The sequence below is a fragment of the Arctopsyche grandis genome, chromosome 6 (genome assembly GCF_051622035.1).
Source record: "Arctopsyche grandis isolate Sample6627 chromosome 6, ASM5162203v2, whole genome shotgun sequence".
NCBI lineage: Eukaryota > Metazoa > Arthropoda > Insecta > Trichoptera > Hydropsychidae > Arctopsyche > Arctopsyche grandis.
In genome coordinates this window covers 8,130,770-8,150,910 of record NC_135360.1, presented here as the reverse complement: position 1 = coordinate 8,150,910, position 20,141 = coordinate 8,130,770, and the positions used below count along the sequence as shown (strand labels likewise).

General features: G+C 35.7%; 2 protein-coding genes across 2 annotated transcripts in view; both read right to left on the bottom strand.

The window, feature by feature from the left end:
• The window catches only part of LOC143913094 (uncharacterized), a 122,953-nt gene extending 113,216 nt beyond the window's left edge, over positions 1 to 9,737 (bottom strand). Inside the window, exon 1 of the mRNA XM_077432690.1 lies at positions 9,475 to 9,737. The gene's annotated coding sequence lies outside the window, so the exon portion shown is untranslated. The remainder of the gene's footprint in view (positions 1 to 9,474) is intronic.
• Positions 9,738 to 13,899: 4,162 nt separating this feature from the next.
• On the bottom strand, positions 13,900 to 18,726 carry MED16 (mediator complex subunit 16). Its single transcript, XM_077432686.1, has 17 exons — positions 18,381 to 18,726; positions 18,000 to 18,301; positions 17,686 to 17,821; positions 17,439 to 17,608; positions 17,193 to 17,366; positions 16,928 to 17,121; positions 16,675 to 16,857; positions 16,465 to 16,599; positions 16,249 to 16,387; positions 16,053 to 16,173; positions 15,448 to 15,534; positions 15,242 to 15,381; positions 14,978 to 15,168; positions 14,702 to 14,900; positions 14,515 to 14,624; positions 14,214 to 14,443; positions 13,900 to 14,136 (listed from the first exon to the last, which is right to left on the bottom strand). Exons 1-17 carry the CDS (start codon positions 18,440 to 18,442, stop codon positions 14,100 to 14,102), a joined length of 2,610 nt encoding a protein of 869 aa, XP_077288812.1. The 5' UTR covers positions 18,443 to 18,726; the 3' UTR covers positions 13,900 to 14,099.
• Between the last annotated feature and the right edge of the window lie 1,415 nt (positions 18,727 to 20,141).

Below are 20,141 nucleotides of genomic sequence, written 5' to 3'. Positions count from 1 at the left end.
ATGTATAAGGGGAGGAGGTATCATTTCTGGTAAACTTAAAAATTTGAAAAAAATTTACGTCGTATCGATAAGAATTTCCGTAACCGATACTGAGTTTCAGTTTGATAAGACTAAAGTGTTTAAAAAATACACATACACAAAGAAACACAAACACATTTTCTAGATCATGAAAACGTGATCAATGATCGATTCTGAGTTCGAATCAGTCAAAATCTCGAGTTGGAATTTTCGCATGATCACAAAACTTCATCTATTGTTACTACGTACATAGATAAAGTAAAAAGTATTAGCTTGAAGATAATCGGATAAAGCGATAAAGGCACCGCCACAAAATGATACTCAAACAATATTTTAATTGACTACGAATATCAATAAAAACTACGAGGCGATGAAAGTCCATTATGATCGACGGAGTGTAACAATCGCTAATCTGCCCGATCGGATCGAGAAAATAATCCCGATTTGGAAAACATCGACCCACAGTGCGAACGTCAATCCAAGAAGAAAATTGGAAAAACATGCGAGAAGGATTAGCGGAAAAAAACACTTTCTATACTTTCAATGATTGAACTTCCCGTATACTTCAATCATACGCGCGAGTAAGCAATTCAATTAATACAATTTTAGAGATATGAGCATCGAATTGAATGGACAAAAGAATAAGTGAACATAGTGCATGTGTGTACATATACATATGTATATATGTACATTGTATGTATGCATGTACTATGCAAGAAGAGTAGGTACGGAGCAAATTTCGATCATCAATTTTCATTCGTCAAACATCGATTTATCATCTGTTATTGTTTCAATTTGTGAATGCGTACATATGTACATTGTCCATTTGTACACACATACATACATCGACCGAGATGAGCGAAACTTCACATTGTGAATCTCAAAATATGATGAATTAGTCTACTCATCATTTAACAGATTTTGAATTAATAATAATAAATGACACAATATACCGTTCAAACAATAATAGAAAGTGTAAATATTCAGTTCCTAATTTACATTACTACTTACTACTATTTCCTGATTTACATTACTACTATTTTTACTTTATCTATGTATGTACGTAGAAACAATAGATGAAGTTTTGTGATCATGTGAAAATTCCAACTTGAGATTTTGAATGATCCGAATCGATCAATGATCACGTTTTAATGGTCTAGAACAAATGTGTGTGTGTGTCTGTGTGTTTGTGTATTTTGGGGATTTTTTGAATACCGTTAGTCCTATCGAACTGAAACTTAGTATCAGTTACTGAAATTCTTATCGATACGACGTTAAATTGTTTTCAAATTTTTAATTTGACCATAAATGGTACCTCCCCTCATAGGTATCCTCTTTTTGTTAAGTTTTTGAATTCAATTATCTCCCAAGCCGCTATCTAAATCGAACTGAAATTGTTTTATATGTAATAGAAATAATAATCTTTATAACTTTAAATTTTTAAATATTTTTATCTGAACCGGAAGTAGTAATTTTACTCTAGAGAATCGAGGTTTTTTATGTTTTTCTCAGAAATCTTTTGGTTTATTGAACTGAAAATTCATATCTAGAAGTTTAAGCGTAATACCAAGTTATGTATAAAATTTGGTAAGCATTCCTCAACCGGAAGTAGCAGTTTACTCTTGTTCGATTTGTCTTCCACTATTTTTTTCGACCTCTTAAAAATGTGTGTTCTTCACGAAAAAATTCAAGTATAATTCTTGTATCAAATTGATACTATAAATGTGATGAAAATAAAAAAAATCACTAAATTTAATAAATCGGGAGTGAGATTTTTTCCTCTTAGAAAGGTCAAAAATGCACACCCGTGAACGTATCAAGCTGAAAATTTATATTTTTATTCTTTATGTACTAACTTAGAGCTGATAAGGTTTTGGTCAGAATTCGTAAACCGGGAGTAGTATTTTTTTTTAAAACAATATTTAATTATTTTATTTTGACCTTTAACTTATTTTAATCTTCTTGATATTTACTGTGTATAATACTGATAGTGATTTTAAGTAATAAAAAAGATTGAACGAAATCAGACAAACGGAAGTAGAACTTTTGTCTTGTGCATGTTTCCATACATTTGCGCTCAATTTGTATTCTCTGCGTTAACCACTCAAACGTGTATCGAAAACTTTTTCACAACCAATGTGTGTGGCATTAAGCGATTTTTTTTAATACTAATTATATTCCTCAAATACATGGATAAAGTCACGAGTTGGTCACATTCGAATTTTTAATTATTGAATTATAATAATCTGTCTTGAAGCTACGAGCATAATTTTTCATGTTTGTGCCAACAAAAAAATCTTAACATCTTATTTGTCCACAAAACTTAATATTCTAAATGATTTGTCGAACAATCGATCGCGAACTAACAAATGGTTATCGGTTCTTTTAATTCGAATCCATGTCCAGAATCTCTGTTAGTGCGATTAACTTTTTGAAACTTTTACAAATACCGATACACTGGTATTATCATAACGCAATTTTGGATTTCCTAGGACCTAGGCCATACATTGAAAGTAGGCGGCAAATAAAAGCAAATTTAAAAAAAATTGCACAAATCCAATTCAAAAGAAAACTAAAAATTCACACACAAAACGTAAGTTCGACGAATCTTATCATACTGAAAAGTTCGAAAGAGTCCCCCGGCGAGTAATAAACGAATCCGAATTCGATTACGCCGCAAAGCGTAACTTACGAAACGGACCACCGAAACCGCACACAACACACGATTTAACCCTTTAAGTGTCAACACCGGGTTTCCTTGCGAGGGCGTTGAGTCATATACGCACATACTGCGTTAATGACTCAACACGGCACATAAGATTGCGAACGTGTAACACGTGACGCAACGGAAACGTTCTGTTTCAATTCCCGCTTAGATATTCTCGCAGCATCCGACACGACACGGAGCGTATCTTACGATCCGCGATCACACGTGATCGTAAATTACGCGATCCGATAGAACGTCTCGTCGATTTTATGGCGAGGATTTAGACTTTGCGAGGCTTAAAGCCTTTGGCGGTTTTGACAAATCCTCTAAATCTCTTGAGGAATTTCCCACTTTTAACGGTGGAAGTTTGCTCGGCGACTTAAGCTTTTGACAAACTATCTTTTTTTCTCATATAAATAATCATATTTTAGATATAAGGCTTAAAGTCGCAAGGGCAATGTGAAATAAAAGCATACATATTTATACACAAAGGTGCTTAGGCGATGAAGACATTTATTTATTATTTGTAATAATAATAACAATATTATGACCAATGTGACCTGACAGGTTAAGAAAAGAAAAATAAAAATTACCAATCATTCATCTCGTTCAAATAGACTCGTGTTGAATCTCATGAAACTGGCCAGTTCATCAACATGACAATTAAACAGGTCCAAATGTTCATCTATATCATTGAGGAACCGGATAGCCTTGACAAGAGACGAGTTATTGAAAGCAGACGTTTTCGCGGGAATAGGTTGGAAAAGTAAACGATGACGCAAAGCTCTACCGCATTCAGGCGCCCAAAATTAAAGTTCCAATAAAATCGAAGGGTTGTCAAGAGAGCTGGATACCCGAAACCTTAATTTTGTTGCCGTTCCTTTATATATATATTGAGTGAATGCGACAGTTGCGCCTCGATCAGATAATGCCTATTTTAAATCGACAAAATCGAGGTTTCGTATTCTCCTCCGAAACTGGACCAATTTAAAAAAAAATTCATCATCGGTATGAGAAAGATATTTTCTGTTTGTGTCTTCGTATTTTTTTTAAAATCAACCGTTAAATTAGCACGCTGGACTCTTTTCGTGGGTGTAAAAACGAGACGATTTTATAGATGTTTGGTGGCTCCTAGCTCCCATAAAAAATAACTTATCAAAAAAAGAAACATGCCTATGGTGGCTATCCAAAGCATATTAAAAAATAATTTCTCTAGTGCCATAATTGAGGAAGGGAGAAGTGTAATATGTACGTTTGTATGGACAGGGCGCTGGTGTCCAGCCCTCTTAATACTCCAAAGAAATATTTGGAAATGGCGATAATTCTTCTCGAAGATAGTGAGTCAAAGTCTAGCATACCTTGTAAAAAGGCAGTTGAAAATAAATAGAGGTAATACATACATATATACATATACATACACATACATATGTATGTACAGGGGCGGCTTGTCTTTAAGGGCAATCGGTGCACTTACCCACACACATTTCTCCTAACCAAAAAAGAAAAGAATTTTATATGTCGTATATGTATTATCGAGAACTCGTCAAGAAATAACAAGTGTTTTTTTATCCCGTTCGCCACGCAGTTCTAATTCCCGGTTTGTAATTCAGTTCGGGGCAGTCGCTTATCTGCCGTGGTCCCGTGGTACTCTGGCACTTGCGAGTGGTACTGTGTAAAGAGAGTAGACCGTATAAAAGATCCGTATTTCCATATACAGAAGGTCGCCTTTAGGTAGATGCGTAAAAATCTATTTGGGGCAGAATACACCAGCCCCAGTCTCCTACATACATATGTACATATATTCTCCATACAAAAATACACGACATTGTCAACGTTTTTCGACATTTCAACTGCATTTTGCGAGGCATGCTTTGTCGATGACGATATACATATAAATCCTTTCATTTTTATCATTGAATACTTTTTACTCATCATTGCCGCCTTCTTGTATGTATGTATTTTTTTTTTGCCTTCGTGTATGTGTTTTTTTTATCAGTGTTCACGCCGAAGATCTCCTGCATTCTGATATTGCTATATTTATCTTTTGAAATCTCAATAATTGTCCATGAAAAATAACATACAAACATATGTACATCTATTCCGCATATGTACATCTACACCCGGTCGATCCCCTACGACGTGAAAATTCATCTTTAAAGTTGGAACTCCCTTATTTCTTGTATCCTTAGTTATGATCCATTCAAATACAAATACTGCTTATATGCGTGCACGTACGTATGTATGAAATCTCGATCACGGAATATCTGGCACACAAAAATTTCAGCCACTGGGAGTCATCCACGTGAACACTAACGAGAATTCGAATGCCAGATATACCGTATTCGCGATTTTAGTAGCAACGATTGTCGTATGCGAGATCACCATACATATTCTAAATTGTCCGTTTACCGTGTCTTACAACTCACACTTACAAGTTCAACATCATTTCCTTTAATATGGTTGTTGTAGAAATAAATACAAAATGTAAACCACATATGTAGTTGACTATCACAGAATGAGTAGCTAGCTATGTATGTTATAGCTTCTAAATCTACCCTTAATCCAACTTGTATGCAAATATGTAAATGTTTTTGTAAAATTATAGTAGAAAATATTATAAAATATAGTGAAATTCAATGCAAGAGAAAGTAAAATGGTATCTTGAATCGGAGAACTATTCGAAAGACATACATACATAAATAGCTTTATAAATAAACCAATAAACCCCCACGCTTTTTTTACTATCTATGTACATACATAGTTCAATATAAAGGAAAAGCATATCAGATTTGAAATTTCCGATGAATCTTAGAAAGTACAATACAAGCATAAATTATGAAGCGTTTAAGTATATTTCTCGTCGTTTCGGTATTTTAGTCTGCGTGAAAGGGCCTCAATATATATGTACATATATGAACTTGTGTATTTACACTTAAAACCTTAAAAAAATTGCACCGTCTTTATAATGAATTCATATAAACTGTCGCTTTATTCAGATCATCGAGGATTAGTTAAACTTAAGGATATCAACTAACAAAGACTATACTCTTGACATATCATAATCACTTAAACCTCAATTTGACTTTTGAAAATTTTCCACCACATTACTTACTCCTAGTATGTAACTTCCTCCAGCTATAATACTGTAGCGTAAAGATTAGGTGATGCAGTGCTCTTCGACCACTGATCACCTGATCTCGCGTTTGCGTAAAAAGGCCTCGACGTATGAAAAACCTGTATACAACAACCAATAAGGTCTCGCGACACATCGACCAATGAGTGTTGAGAGTACTCGCTGGGTATAAATACTATGCGGTTTTGGTCCGTGCTCCATTCAGAGCTAACAGGCCGACGGATCAAAAATAATATACTACCCCTACCACTATTGCTGCGTCTTTCACTCCAACCTCGGAAACCCCTCTACACGCTACAATACTTACACTAAGTATAGTCTTCCTATTCCTGCCAAAACATCTACACCTATAATAAAAACTCTAATACGATCATAGAGAATAATGAAATCCATAATTTATAAACAGATATGTTGTTCGTTTTACATCGAAGACCGCCATCTCCATTCTAGGAGAGAACTAAGCCTTTAAATATCCTACACTTCAGACTAATTGAAAGCTAGTCCTTCCAAACAACCACCATGCTTCAGAAACAAACAAAACGAGCACTCTAGACAAAAGTCCTTCGGATATCAACGTTAAATCACGAATTAAAATTAATATTTAGATAAAATTAAATTCACGTACGCACAACGAATATCTCAAACGATATTAATCTCCGCGTTTGAAGCGTCGAGAGCTGGTACTTTGAACCAACCAGACAGGTACGAGTACATACATACATACATACATACATATGTAGGTTTAAGCATTTGAGCCCTCGTCGCTGAAAACTCAGTCGTACGAGCAATAAGTTAACTACGCGGCTTAACGAATCCATTTCAAATCCCTTACTTACATCCTGGAGCATTAAGTCTGTACATATACATACATACATATACTAACTACTTGTTTTGCAGAATTAAGCGCGAACGTGACGCAAGAGGTTAACAAGCAAAGGTCAAGATCTTCCTCGAAATTGTACCATATGTACTTGTACCGACCGCTCTATCCTAGAGAAGACGTTATCACATCTCGGAGACCATGAAACGACTCGAATTACATCATATATAATAATCTAACCATCTCGTCATCTTGTGGAGTTTGCACGCTAGGTACAGACTGCACTGGTTGAGTATGAAACGATCGTGTTGAAATGGACATTGCGAGGAAACGAACCAGGTAGAAGAACAGGCCGAGCGGCTAATTCAATTGTATTCAACGTGTCTCGTGCACGAGTTTCATTCAGCATAATAATAAAAGGAGATTCATGTCATTGTGAGCAAGTTTTTATTATTATTTCGTCGTTTCTCAGCCATCACACTTGTGCACACGAGAGCAAGGAGCTGACGAAGGACGAGATTGAAATGCGAACGATCTCATTACCAGGTGGAACTATGATAACAACACACCGAAGGAGACAAGGAACTAACTGTGCAGCGAAACACGTAGTAGGAAGTGAAAGGGTTGACAATTTTGAATGTTTCCAATACGGCGAATACCTATGCATGCCTAAATGCCACACAATAGTATTTAGTTGGTGCAGTGAAACGTTGAGTCTCATTGTTATGTACTTATATATGTATTATTTTAATGATATAAATTCAAATCTAAGTTAAGTAATTGCTCAATGTGAAGCGAAATGCCAAAAGTTTCAAACTCGAGTTTAACTGAAGAAAGTTTGAAGAGATGGCAAAGAGTCTGAAATATCTTAGTTTGCGACTTACGAATAGTCGATGATTCGCCAAAATATTGAAGTCCAACTTATTGTATACATAATTCATTCTACTTTGATAAAGTACGATAATTTCTCAAAAGCCAATCAAAATTGCGACTAATTTTACAGTTCAGTGATTTAGAAAAATGACTTTTCCAGTAAAAACAAGGACGAAGCAAAGCATATATTGGATATTTACGAAAGTCGGCTGGCTTGAAAGAAAATTTTGGAGAAAACGGTGGAGCACTCTTTAAAAAACGCTGCATCACAATAATTATCTTTAATGTCACTGAAAACCATAGTTTCAGACTCTAATGGTAGTATTGCAGAAGAAAGTATCATACAAAATTAGCATACATATTTTAAATGCTTTGTATTGCCATTATACGACTTTCACCTTCGTTTGTTACGTAATGAATACATACTCAAAACTTTATCTTTTTATAACTGATGAAATACTATATGTACATAAAAAATGAAAGCGTGTCAATATGTTTGTCCGAGATTTAATCTATCATAGCTTATTTTAAATAAGGTCAACATATTACATATCAAAATCATACATATCTATGTACATACATACTGAAGCTTTCCGACTTTCAAATGTTACATATTTGTAGAAAATGTGTTAGACGCCCTGTAGACTACGACTGTTATCCAATTGAACAAAAACAATGAGCTATACTACATATGTATATTTTGATTAACTTAATCTAGATCTCGATTGGTCAAAAAGTCGTAGGTGACTAATAGAATTTGTGTAGTTTTCTGCCTGCTGTCTAGTTAACTGAATTGATATATTTCAGATAGTAGTATTTAGTCAGCCCTTTAAAAAAGAGCAGGGCTGACAGAAGAGGGGAGAAGAGATACATTTCCAAGCCCCGTGATATAAGAAAGACCTCGATTCAGAAGAAAATCATTACAAGAATATTAAAAAAAAAAAACTAATATAAAAACGAGCGCAAATAACGAATCTACACTCGCTAAGTATCCCACATTGAAAGCTATAAATTTTTAGAAAGGCTTTTTTTTAATCAAAAAATGAACTTTATTACAATTGTTGTGCCTGTGGCGCAACTTAAGGACAGAAACACACCGAGTGGTATGGAACGTCGCGTCTTTGTCTCCACGCTGTGACAGTGGGTGTTCCCCAAATCAAAATCGGGTGTAGTTACACGTGCAGGGTGCATATATTTCTCCTACATTTCTACAAATATGGGATTCACCGTTATCAATCACTGTCAAGCAAGGAAAAAATAACACCGAAAACACTCCAGGGGGTGATTTTTGGGATTGTGTACCATGTATATAGGCTAGGGATGCTTTGTTTTATCGCATGTTTAAAAGTATCTAAAAAAAAAACATGTACCACTCAGTGTGTTTTCACCCTAAAGGTGTTTATTTTGACATTTATATAATTTTTTTTGTTAAATAACTATTTAACAGGCTAAAATATATTGTATTTTAGAAAAAACTAAAAAAAAGTTGCCCCCACAAAAAGGTTGAAACTTATTGTTTTCCAGGGTCTGATTTCGCTGTCGACGACCCTGAATAAGATGGCAAGAATCGGGGATACAAAAGTCTTTCGCCGATATTACAGGTGTCTTATTATTTAACTTTAAAATAAATGTCAATAGAATTTGTTTATGGCATTCGATTAGTATAAGTGCACTAATTGCTACACGAACGTGTTATTACACGTTCACTGGCCAAAAACAAATTCTACATATAAATGCATTTCATTTGTTTATTTTTTTGAAATTCGAACGCAACGATAGATAACGCTCTTATAAGGATGATTTAAACAGTAAAAATGCTCTCACACACAGAAATAAACGGTACAACTGGTATGGGACGGATACCGGGAACGGAAGACGACAGACAAAGAATCCGTCTGAATATGGAAAGAAAGAGAGACTCACCTGGAGCGGGATCAGCTCCCGTTGGACGGCAACGGACGACTGGTTCACCGTCGCCGTTGCAACAAAACACACTACACACAAGCACACACACGATATCGGTGATATATTATGACAATATATACGATGCGAGTCGAGTTGGTTCGGTTCACTTTTGATTTCGCGGTCTGCCGGCGCGAAAGAGTCGTTGTCGACGTTTGTTTGTTGTGCGCCGAAGCGGTTGCGGTGCGCGACCACGCGGTCCAAACACGCCAACAGCTGTGCATGAACCCCACTTCCCCACCAGCTCGACCGCACTTCCCCACCAGAGTCTTCCCCTTCTTCGCGGACACCCACCAACCCACCACCCCACCACCCACACCTGCCGCCCCCACAACGGGACCAAAACACTGCTCGAGAGCAGGTGCTTCAGGTGCATCGCTTCTTTGCATGCTGATGTGCCGGTTGTGCGCTTTTTTATTGTCGCCATTGCTGCTGTTACGATCGTTTCGGTAGGGGGATTCAGCAATTCGGTTTTAGTTTTTAACTTGAATGCTGTCTTATACGAAAATAAAATACAATTTTAGACTCGGTGAATGTTCTTTCTATGTATACAATAAAAGCAAACTTGTATAATAATATGCACTGTATATTAAGGTAGCCATTTTTCTCCAAAAACATATTTCTAAATACTTCAATTATTTAAAACGAAGATTAAAGAATCATGGACACACATTTATGAAAAAATGCATTAATTTTATTTTTTATTTATTTTATTTAAATAGGCACACATACAGAATAAAATATAAAAAGAAAGTTGTATAATGAGACAAAAAATAATAATAAACATAAATAAAAATATAATATTCCATTTACAGTGAGCACCACATGGTGATATAAAAAAGTAAAATTACAAAAACATCAAGATTTTAAAAAAAAGAAAAGAAACAGATAAAGAAAAAGATACAGATAAAGTAAAAAAGAAAAAGAAAGACTATAAGGGTGAAGAAGCAAATCAACCACATATTATTTTCTTCACCTTTGTCCTAAAAATACTAAAAGAGTCTCTAAAGAGGTCAGGACAATCATCTAAGCTATCGTAAATACGGCATATACGAACGATTGCACTATTGAAAGAGGTGTTGCTTTGACAAATAGGTGGATAAAAAAGATTTGTGCATCTGGTGAATCGGGCATTAACGTTAAAATTAATCTCGCTTAAAACAGACGTGTCAAGAATACCATTAGCAATCTTATATAAAATTAACAAATCAGAAACCCTTCTACGCTGAGACAAACTTGCAATATGGAAAAAAGAAATTCTGTCATTATAAGATGGTAACATTTTAAATGCTTTTTTCTTAAATGCTCTCATCAATGGACTATATATTTTTCATCAAAGTAAAAAATCCTGATAAACGGAAACGACATTTGACTAATTTGCTAATATTTTTGTGGGAGACATCATTTTCGCTGAAGAATTTGTATATTTATCCATCTATTAGATAAAAAATTCTTTTACATAAAAAAATGTACTGGTTTTATTTCACGACTTACCAGTACTGTCCTGGTAAAATTAGTACGAATGATAGTAACAATATGCCTAGTCTTTTACTTTTTTTCGTTTTTATTGTTTCTGTAAGATTTTTAAAAGGCTCTTCTATGCTTGTCTTCGCTCGTTCATCTGACAACATTTGGATTTGATATCCTACATTTTTCTGATCATTTTAAAACTTTGCCATTTTTTCATCTATATATACATATATATAAAGACATAGAACATATTGCACTAACGAGAACTCGAGTGCCAGATATTTCGTATCCGTGATTTTTGCGACAACGATTGTCGTGGGCGCGATCCCAACTTGCGCAATAATCCGTTTACCATAAAAATTAATATTTTAGCAAACACATATCATCTTCATCGTCGAATTTGTTTTTTGCATGAATTTTTTATTGCTGAAAATCTCTCTCGAAGATACACTTTAATATAAACAAAATTAAGTGTTTCAGAACCCGTTTTCGTTGATAATTTGAAGAAAATATGTAATTCATAACTAATCACAACGTATTATTTTCAATACTTCGATATGCACAGCCACGGGGCTATTTAACCATATAGTTGATTGTACGGAAATCGAAATATTTTTAGCGTGACTTTTGGTCAGTTTATTAGTTCTATTCAAATTATTGTTTTTCCTTATTTTTATTAATGTAGTTTTAATAATTTTTATCTTATCTATTGTGTTTTTTACTATTTTTTTTATTTCTATGTTTTTTGTCATATGATTTTCTTTTGTTATTATTAATTATATGATTATACGATGTATTGAAATGGGTTTTTTTCTGTATAAAAATAAAATAAAAAAATAGAAATAACACTATCGCTCCGTTTCATCGTCTCTTTTCTTATGCTGAAAGAATTTTCCGGATTGTTCTCATATATACAGGTACATACACGTGTATGTACAAATCGAATTGTTGACAAGTTTATATAGGACATATTATAATAATTGAATTGAAAGGGACTCGTTAGTTCTTTAGTTAAAGCTTAGGATATTGTATTTTGAAAAGGAATTTTATTGCAGAAAATGTATAAATATAATACTATTACAAGTTTATACGTATATAAATCTTTAAATTCAAAGAAATTTATCAAAAATGTAAAACTTTATGTATAAAATAAGTTTTGAAAATCTTAAGAATTTCCCGGGAAATTCAGAATTAGTGACATCTATTGATTTTTTTAAGAACAATGATTTCGTTTGTAATTTTAAATTACAAATCCAGGGACCCAGCCCTTATTTATTTCGTACCAGTTAGGTAAATAAAATTAAATAAAATATATGGGTTCAGTTCCGGTTTTCGGATTAATGTAAATACACCCACATTAAAGTTAATGTAAATACACCCACACCGTCTATAACTCTCTTTATACGGCTATAACTTATTATGATCATATACATAATTAAAATGTCAAAGGAGAATATTTCCTAGAGAGTTGCAGCTTGACACTGGTCCACTGTGGAATTGAGGGCGGATTCTGATGTAGCTAAAATGCAGACAAAATATATTTTTTTATTCATACTTAATTGACTTTCTCAAGCTTACCAACAAACAACTAGGAACAAAAGTGCAACAGTTTAGAAAGAATCTTGTGGTTTGTTTTATTCTAGAAGTTAATTTTTTCAAGTATGGGCGTATTTATTCTTGCGCTTCCATTCACAGGTGTTTGAATCGCGCACTTTTGATAGCCAATTAATAATGTGTTCATTGATTTCTCAATGGAAGGTAGCATATTTGCTACATAATCTCTTTCATAATTAATGTTCTGGTTTTCTTCGTCTATTCGGTTTGTAACAAGTTGACAAATTTGATCATATTAGCTCCATTATCTGTTGTAACAGAGTAAATTTGTTTGATATCGATATTATATTTTTCTAAAACTTTCAAAAACATATTTTTAATATACATTCATCCATGTCCATCCATTAATTCTATCATTCCCAAAGTATATATGTACATATATATAGACAATATTTGTTTGCGAGCCACAAAAATGCTGGGATTCTTACTAAGAGTTAGCAAACCTTTCCAGAGTACGTTGGTGCTTAAAATTCTTTATGAATCTTTAGTACGTAGTATTCTAGAATTTTCTTCTATTATATGGAATCCTACCCATATAACTCATTCATTGAAGATTGAGAGAATCCAAAAACGGTTTCTCAGATATCTTTATTTGAAACAGTATGGTTATTATCCTTGGCTATATCCTAGTGCATTCCTATTAGGGGCGTTAGGTTTCAACTCATTGGAGTCTCGTCGGAATATGTTACTGGGAAGGCACTTTTTTAAGCTGTTGAATGGGATAATTCACAATCCTCAGGTTCTAAATGAATTTAGGTTTAATGCACCTAGCAAATTCAGGGACTTGAGATATCGTGATTTGTTTGTTCCTCCTGTGGCTCGCACAAATATGTTGACAACGGCTCCTATATCTAGGGCTATATATCTGCTCAACCGGATTTCTGGTGAAATTGACCTCTTCAATATAAAATATACTAATCTGGTTGAGTGGTTGTTGAGGAATGCCAGTGGTTGATTTTGCCTATTAAATATGAATGATTGTTATTACTTTATCTATGTTTTTTTTTTATGATTTTATGATTTTAATGATGTTGTGTCAATATTGTTATTTTTATAAGTTATTATTACTGTTATGATGTTATTTTTACTGAATGACCGGCCACAGTGACGGGTTGGAGATCTCTGTAATGTCACTTTGGCTAATATGTTAAATAAATAAATAAATAAATATATTCATTTTACCGAACCGAAAAAATATCGGTTCAGTTTCGGTTTTCGTTCCGGCAAAAATAACAGTTTTTCCGGTTTTCGATTCGGTTCCCTGAAAAAACATGATCGTTCATCACAAAATGAAAAGCAAATAAAAACTTTTTCTTTACATTTTTATTAAAATTAGGTTAAAATAATAAAAAAGTGAAAACGTTTCCCCGACTTATAATATACTATACAATTTCATAACTCAATAATTAATCTATAACATATTATATTACTTCTTCAATAATTTGATAATGTCAATTCACGAAACAAATATTAATATGTACAAAATATTTCCAATAAATAATTTATGAATTAGTTTCGACAGTCCAAAGTCCACCACACCTAAAAATCAAATGGACAAAATTATCAATACACACTCTATAAAACTCTTAAAACCATTAATTTCTCAATATACAAACCGGCACGCGGGCAGCCATCTTTGATCCCATGCTCTTATAGCAGGCGTTCGCTGCAAAGCTTGCCTTGCAGCTGCGGCACCACACCGGCCACAACGCTTTACAGCAGAAGGTCGAAGACCCAAGTGCAGATGCCTAATGGAGTCCATACAAGATTCGGAAGTAATACTGCCTTCCAACGGTACAATATCGGGAATGTATTTCAACATATCCGGTTCAATTCCAAACTCCAACTATGATAAACAAACCATTTTAATTAATTTTAAAACCCACAAATAAGTATATAAAATAGTACTAAACATACCTGTAATGGAAGAGTTTGATAATAGAGAGCCGGAGATACTATGCAAGTCCTCGGCAACGATTCATTTATTTGAGGTATGAGTACTTGTGAAGGCAACATACTACATTCATCTACAATGGAATCCGAAATTTAATAAAGAATAAAATGAGTTTGCACAATTTGAATATAAATATACAATTATATTTACCGAGTAATGCATCGTCAGGTTCACAACCGTTGTGAGCTAAACGTGTAAGCAGTTTATACAGCAAACTAAGCACGTCAACATTTTCTGCAGACCGTGTAAATACTGGAAGACAATGAGGCCTAAGCAGACCCCATACTCTGACAACAACTAATAATTCACGAAGAGTACTCAAAGCACTTGGATCCCTAAATAACTCGTACTGAAAATATGTAAAATAGAAATTGAATAAAACACTATTATGATCATTGATAATAATAGTTACACATAAATCCTTACATCGTGAGCTGAATTTGTAGCCGCAGCTGCCGGCAATCGAGCCATCGCTGCTAAGGCGACTTCAGCAGCCCATTGGATGAGTTGTTGAGCCGATTGTAGGGTTGACGGTTCAACGGTAAATTCTTTAGCTTCTAAGTGCATCAAAGCCTTATCGATATCTGCGACGGGATTCGTTTGATCTGATATCACAGCTATAAAAAAAGTTAAAAGTTAAAAATATTGCTTATAAATCAAAATTTTAAGTTCATGTTGAGCCAAATATACCTGCTAAGCTTTCTGCAGGTCCTTTATCGTGCGATGTAAGATCTGACGGCCTCAACAGACTTTTGAAAGCTGTAGCAATTGAGTGCAACATTAGAAGTGAAGTCAAATCGGAAGCTCTCGTTTGACCCGATGATATCATTCTATAATAAGACGTACATTTAAGTATATTAATAAATTAATGGAAGTTAAATAATAACCATACAAACCTTGAAAGCGTAGCTCTCAAACTTAACCACTTTGTATAGTAAAATTGTTGCCATACAACAGGCTGCCTCAAAAAGTTGTCTGTAAACCTAATACATTACATGCAAATTAGTAGAATACACCCAGTTTTGTTTATAAGAGCCAGGCCACACTGGGCGACTGCGAACAACTTGTTCGGTGACTTTGTTGCGCGACCAGATCAATTGTATGCATTTGTATGGAGAATGCCATACCAGGCAACTCACTGGTTGCCCAATCAATAAAATCACCTGACCAGCAATATTGGTTGTTGACGTTCGGTCTGGTCACGGTGATTTTATTGCTTAAGTGACTAGCACGCTCTCTCAAAATGTATAGCGTTGTATTGAGGGGTGTCACATTCGGTGATTAGTAGTCACCGGCGACTACATGGTGAAAAAACTATGAGCACATGTAACTGTATCGTTACATATTGAAAACTCTTATTATTTTGGTTGCCCGAGTTGAGAGCTTATGGCAATTACAACTACGATTGGGCGACAAGGTTACCGACCAAGTTACTCGCAATTCATCTAATGTGACCCGGTTCTTTTTGAAACAACTTCATCACTTTAAAACAATTTACTACCTATCATAGATTGATTCAATAGTGACAGGTTTCAAAACCATCATTATATCCAAAGGATCAAAGCCAGTAACCATAGAATATTCGAGCAGTGCTGTCACATGATGAACAGCAATTGCAGTACCTATAAATTTGGAAAATTTAAATAAATATTTAGATCAAAGCATGCATATATTTTCAATAATGAAAAACATTTTACCGGTATCTAGTGCAGGTTGTGGTAATTTATACATATAAAGATGTGAAGTGCTGTCGATAACAAGAAGTACTCCACCTAACCAAGAAGCGTCACAACTGGATATTGTAGCACCTGGTTGTTGTAAACATACTGGAGAACACTAAATAAACAAAAGATATGTATGATATTGATAATGTATTACTGTTATATTATTATTAAGTAATATTTTAAACCAACCATAGAATTACACGGTCCTGGACTACCTTGTCCTCCATGCATCGGACTAAATTTCATCTGCTTAGGCGGCGTACCTCCACCCATTACAATACCTTCAGCTAATGACCAGGCTTGTGATAAAGATGCGGAAGATGCCTATAATAATAAAAAATAGGTTATATTTATAAGTGAAATAAATCGTAATCATATGAAATTAATACAACACATAACCTGTTTAAGAGTATCTCTATATAAACAATGGACAGTGTTGTCGTTTAAAGCTATGAAAATATAAGGTAACGATGGTGTTAATATTGATGCTCCAGTCACCGAACCAGCAATTTGCACTTTGCTAGACGTCACCGATACAACTTGAGCGGTCGCTGAATGGTAACTGCATTGATGCTGCCATAACTGCAACAATTGTTCAATTAAAATCATATGCCAGCCAAAAAAAGCTGATTACATACGTATGATTACTTACCACAGTATTGAAGCAATCGGAAGCGGTGTGCGTAGAAGCTGGACCTTTAGCAAGAAGTGAATGGACCGGGAGGGATCTTTCAACCAGGCCCCAGAGTTCAACACAGCCCGCCCGTCCCAAAGGACCGTTTCCGGCAACTATCAAAGAATCCGTATCCTCTCTAGATGCCCATCTTACTTGAACTATTTGAGTACCTAAAATGGAATATGTTTCGAATATAATGTGAATAGTTTAAGATGCATCAATTGTTTTGTATTTATCATACAATGGTAGTCTTTGATAGTGCATTCTTTTAGGAAAAAGCTCGGTAATGCTTGACTCGTCACCAAAAGCGGTTTTTGCTCGTCTTGAAGTGAAGATGATCTTTTCACCGAAACTCTGTAGCATTGAATAGCGTGATACACGTTGCCTGAAGATACGGCGACGAGAAAATGTCCATCTGAAGATGAAAAACTTGTCAGAATGAAAACACATGTAGTTTATAAAAGATAACCTTAAAGCAAAAACTCACTTTTGCCGTAACATATATCAGCAGTTGTAATATAGCCTCGCGTCGATCCCAAGGATTCACAAGCAACAGGTAAGCTTTTCGAAGCAGGTTGAGGTGAGTCTAAAGGAAGAAGTACAGCACCGAGCATCCCAGTCGCCGTGATTACGACTGCACCTTCAGCAGCAACACCGCTGTAAATTTCATTTAAAATAAATGGTTAGGTATGACCAATTTGTGTAGCACTGCAATATATAGTTGAATTATATACCCAAATTGTTTAACAGATGGAGCAAATCTCAAATATTGAAACTTTTCAGGACATGGAGTTTGATCGGATTTCTTTTCCGACGAAAGTGTTATTTTGCGTCCATTGTGGAAAAAGGCAGCTTTAATAATATGTTCACCTGTGTGTTAAAAATATGATTAAATCAAAGGCAATTTGAAACATTTTAGATGCGATATTCACAAAGTATTAAGCTACAATAGTGTTGATCAAAATAAAGAAGAATGAAAACGTGTTATAAACGTTATCATACTTAAATTGATCCAAATTATCGAAATCCACAAGGCACAAATAATTACCAGGAAAACTGGCTTTGTATAAACACGTCCACTCGTTGAGCAAATAGTCTTTAGAGCCATAGAAGCACACATCGCCTGCACAATCAGCCACTAGCAAATGTCTGCCTTGTTGGTCCCATTCGAGAGCAGACACTTGTCGTACGAGAGAATCTACCTTGTGACAGTTCCACGGGGTGTCAATATCGCACACGTAAACATGACATCCCCAGGTACTTCCCGTGTCATCTTCCAACTGCGTCAGCGAAGTGAATGCGGCGATATTGCCTGTAGATATCGTACACAAAGTAGGGCCGCCGTTCAAGCTGTCAAATACGAGTAAAGTTTACATCAGTGAGTTGATACTAGATTTGGTCGTTGTAAATGTCAAATTAGTGCGTTTACCTCTCTAGAGTTGGTGGGATGCATTTGAGCGGTTTTCTGTGCATAGCATATAATAAATCCATGGTTGGTGTAATTTGAGAAGCTTTAGAAAGCTGGAGAAATGACCGGCTAACTAGATGACACCATAACCTGCGACAGAACCAAACACAACTGACGTCTAGTGCGAATTGGCAACGCTGGATTTTGGCCGTAAGAACTTACTCGAATTGTAAAATTACAGTACATAATAATAATGAAATTCATGCATTTGATAATATTTTAATAAGTGTATTTCAAATTCAAAATCATATTTACTCCTCTCTGATGTTTCTAAAAAATTTAACCAATCAAAAAATATGTTTAAATATACTGTTTTCTATTTTATGATGCTAATATGATGCTTATCAACATAGTTGGATAATAAAATGATTATTTATTAGAATGAATGATAAGATTGGATTCAATTGATACTAACTGATTGTTGCTTGATAAATTTATGATTATAATTAGTGCTTTAAGTTTATAAACTTTTTAATATCGGTGCATTCTATTTTACCAACTTGCAATATTTCAAGACTTGCTTTCTCAACTTTTCGTCTGCTTAATCAGGAGTTTGTATACTGCATACAAAAATGTTTCTTGTATACATATGCACATATGTACATGTACATATATATGTAATATATTTTATAAACGAGACATATTGTGATCATTCATAGATTTTTATGCTATGGAGGATGAACGAATGAGACGACTGACATGTTAATGCACGTGTTTATTATATGACAGCTGAAGACAGAGTGAGTAGCGGCTCTCCGAACCCAGCCGGGTTGGTCCCCACTCGCAGGAAGGCAACCAAACTCGACCATGTCGTATAAGCGAGCCGCCACATCACTCCCCCCCCAGCATCAGCGATACCAAAATTACAAAGAAACAAATTTTACAAAAGAAAAAAATTATTGTTACACAAAGAGAAAAAATTATTACGTGGGGACAAAAAAAATTGTTGACGTGGGTCATCCGCTGTGTACATAGGTGTACCGCCCTGAATGGTCGGTAGATTCGAGGGCGGTGACGTCGCGAGTAGGACGGTGGGTGGTCCGATGGTCGCGCCGATGCGATGCGATGCTGCGGCGGCGCCGCTCTTCCGAGGCTGATGTCGGTTGGTGGGGCGGCGGGGGCGGCAGGGGCATCGATGTGGTTGATGATACTCCGAGCTGGACTGTGAGTCGTTGTGGCTCGTGGAGGTGTTGTAGCGCTACCGCCCGTCTCGGCGTGACGACGCTCGTGGGGACGGACGGGGCCTTGATGATGATGATGGTGCTGAGGTGGTGTATGTCTTGTGGTGCTGGATGACCGTTCTATGTGTAGTGGATCGCGCATGACTCCACATCCAGCTGTCAAGATCGTCGTCTCATTCGCTCCCCCATTTTTTAAGCACCTGTCATCGACGTTGTGGCTGGACGTCGGTAGGTAGGTAGGTAGGTAGGTAGCCGTGTCTGCTCGTTTATTGTCACCCGCGGGCCGCGACGCGTGTTGATGGCGATGGGGGCGCGGCGGGTAGCTTCTCCCGCCTGGCTCGGAGAGGCAGGGATGAGCGGCATGTTGAAATTGATCGAGGCTGCGTGGCTCGATGTCGGGGGTCACCAGTATGGAGGATGAACGAATGAGACGACTGGCATGTTAATGCACGTGTTTATTATATGACAGCTGAAGACAGAGTGAGTAGCGGCTCTCCGAACCCAGCCGGGTTGGTCCCCACTCGCAGGAAGGCAACCAAAC

Coding starts and splice junctions, on each gene's coding strand:
- MED16 (XM_077432686.1), bottom strand. CDS start 18,442: ATGGATTTATTATATGCTATGCACAGAAAACCGCTCAAATGCATCCCA. Junction 17,822..17,999: donor ATACAAAGCCAGTTTTCCTG/GTAATTATTTGT, acceptor TTTAACACACAG/GTGAACATATTATTAAAGCT. Junction 16,858..16,927: donor CCGATTGCTTCAATACTGTG/GTAAGTAATCAT, acceptor CAATTGTTGCAG/TTATGGCAGCATCAATGCAG.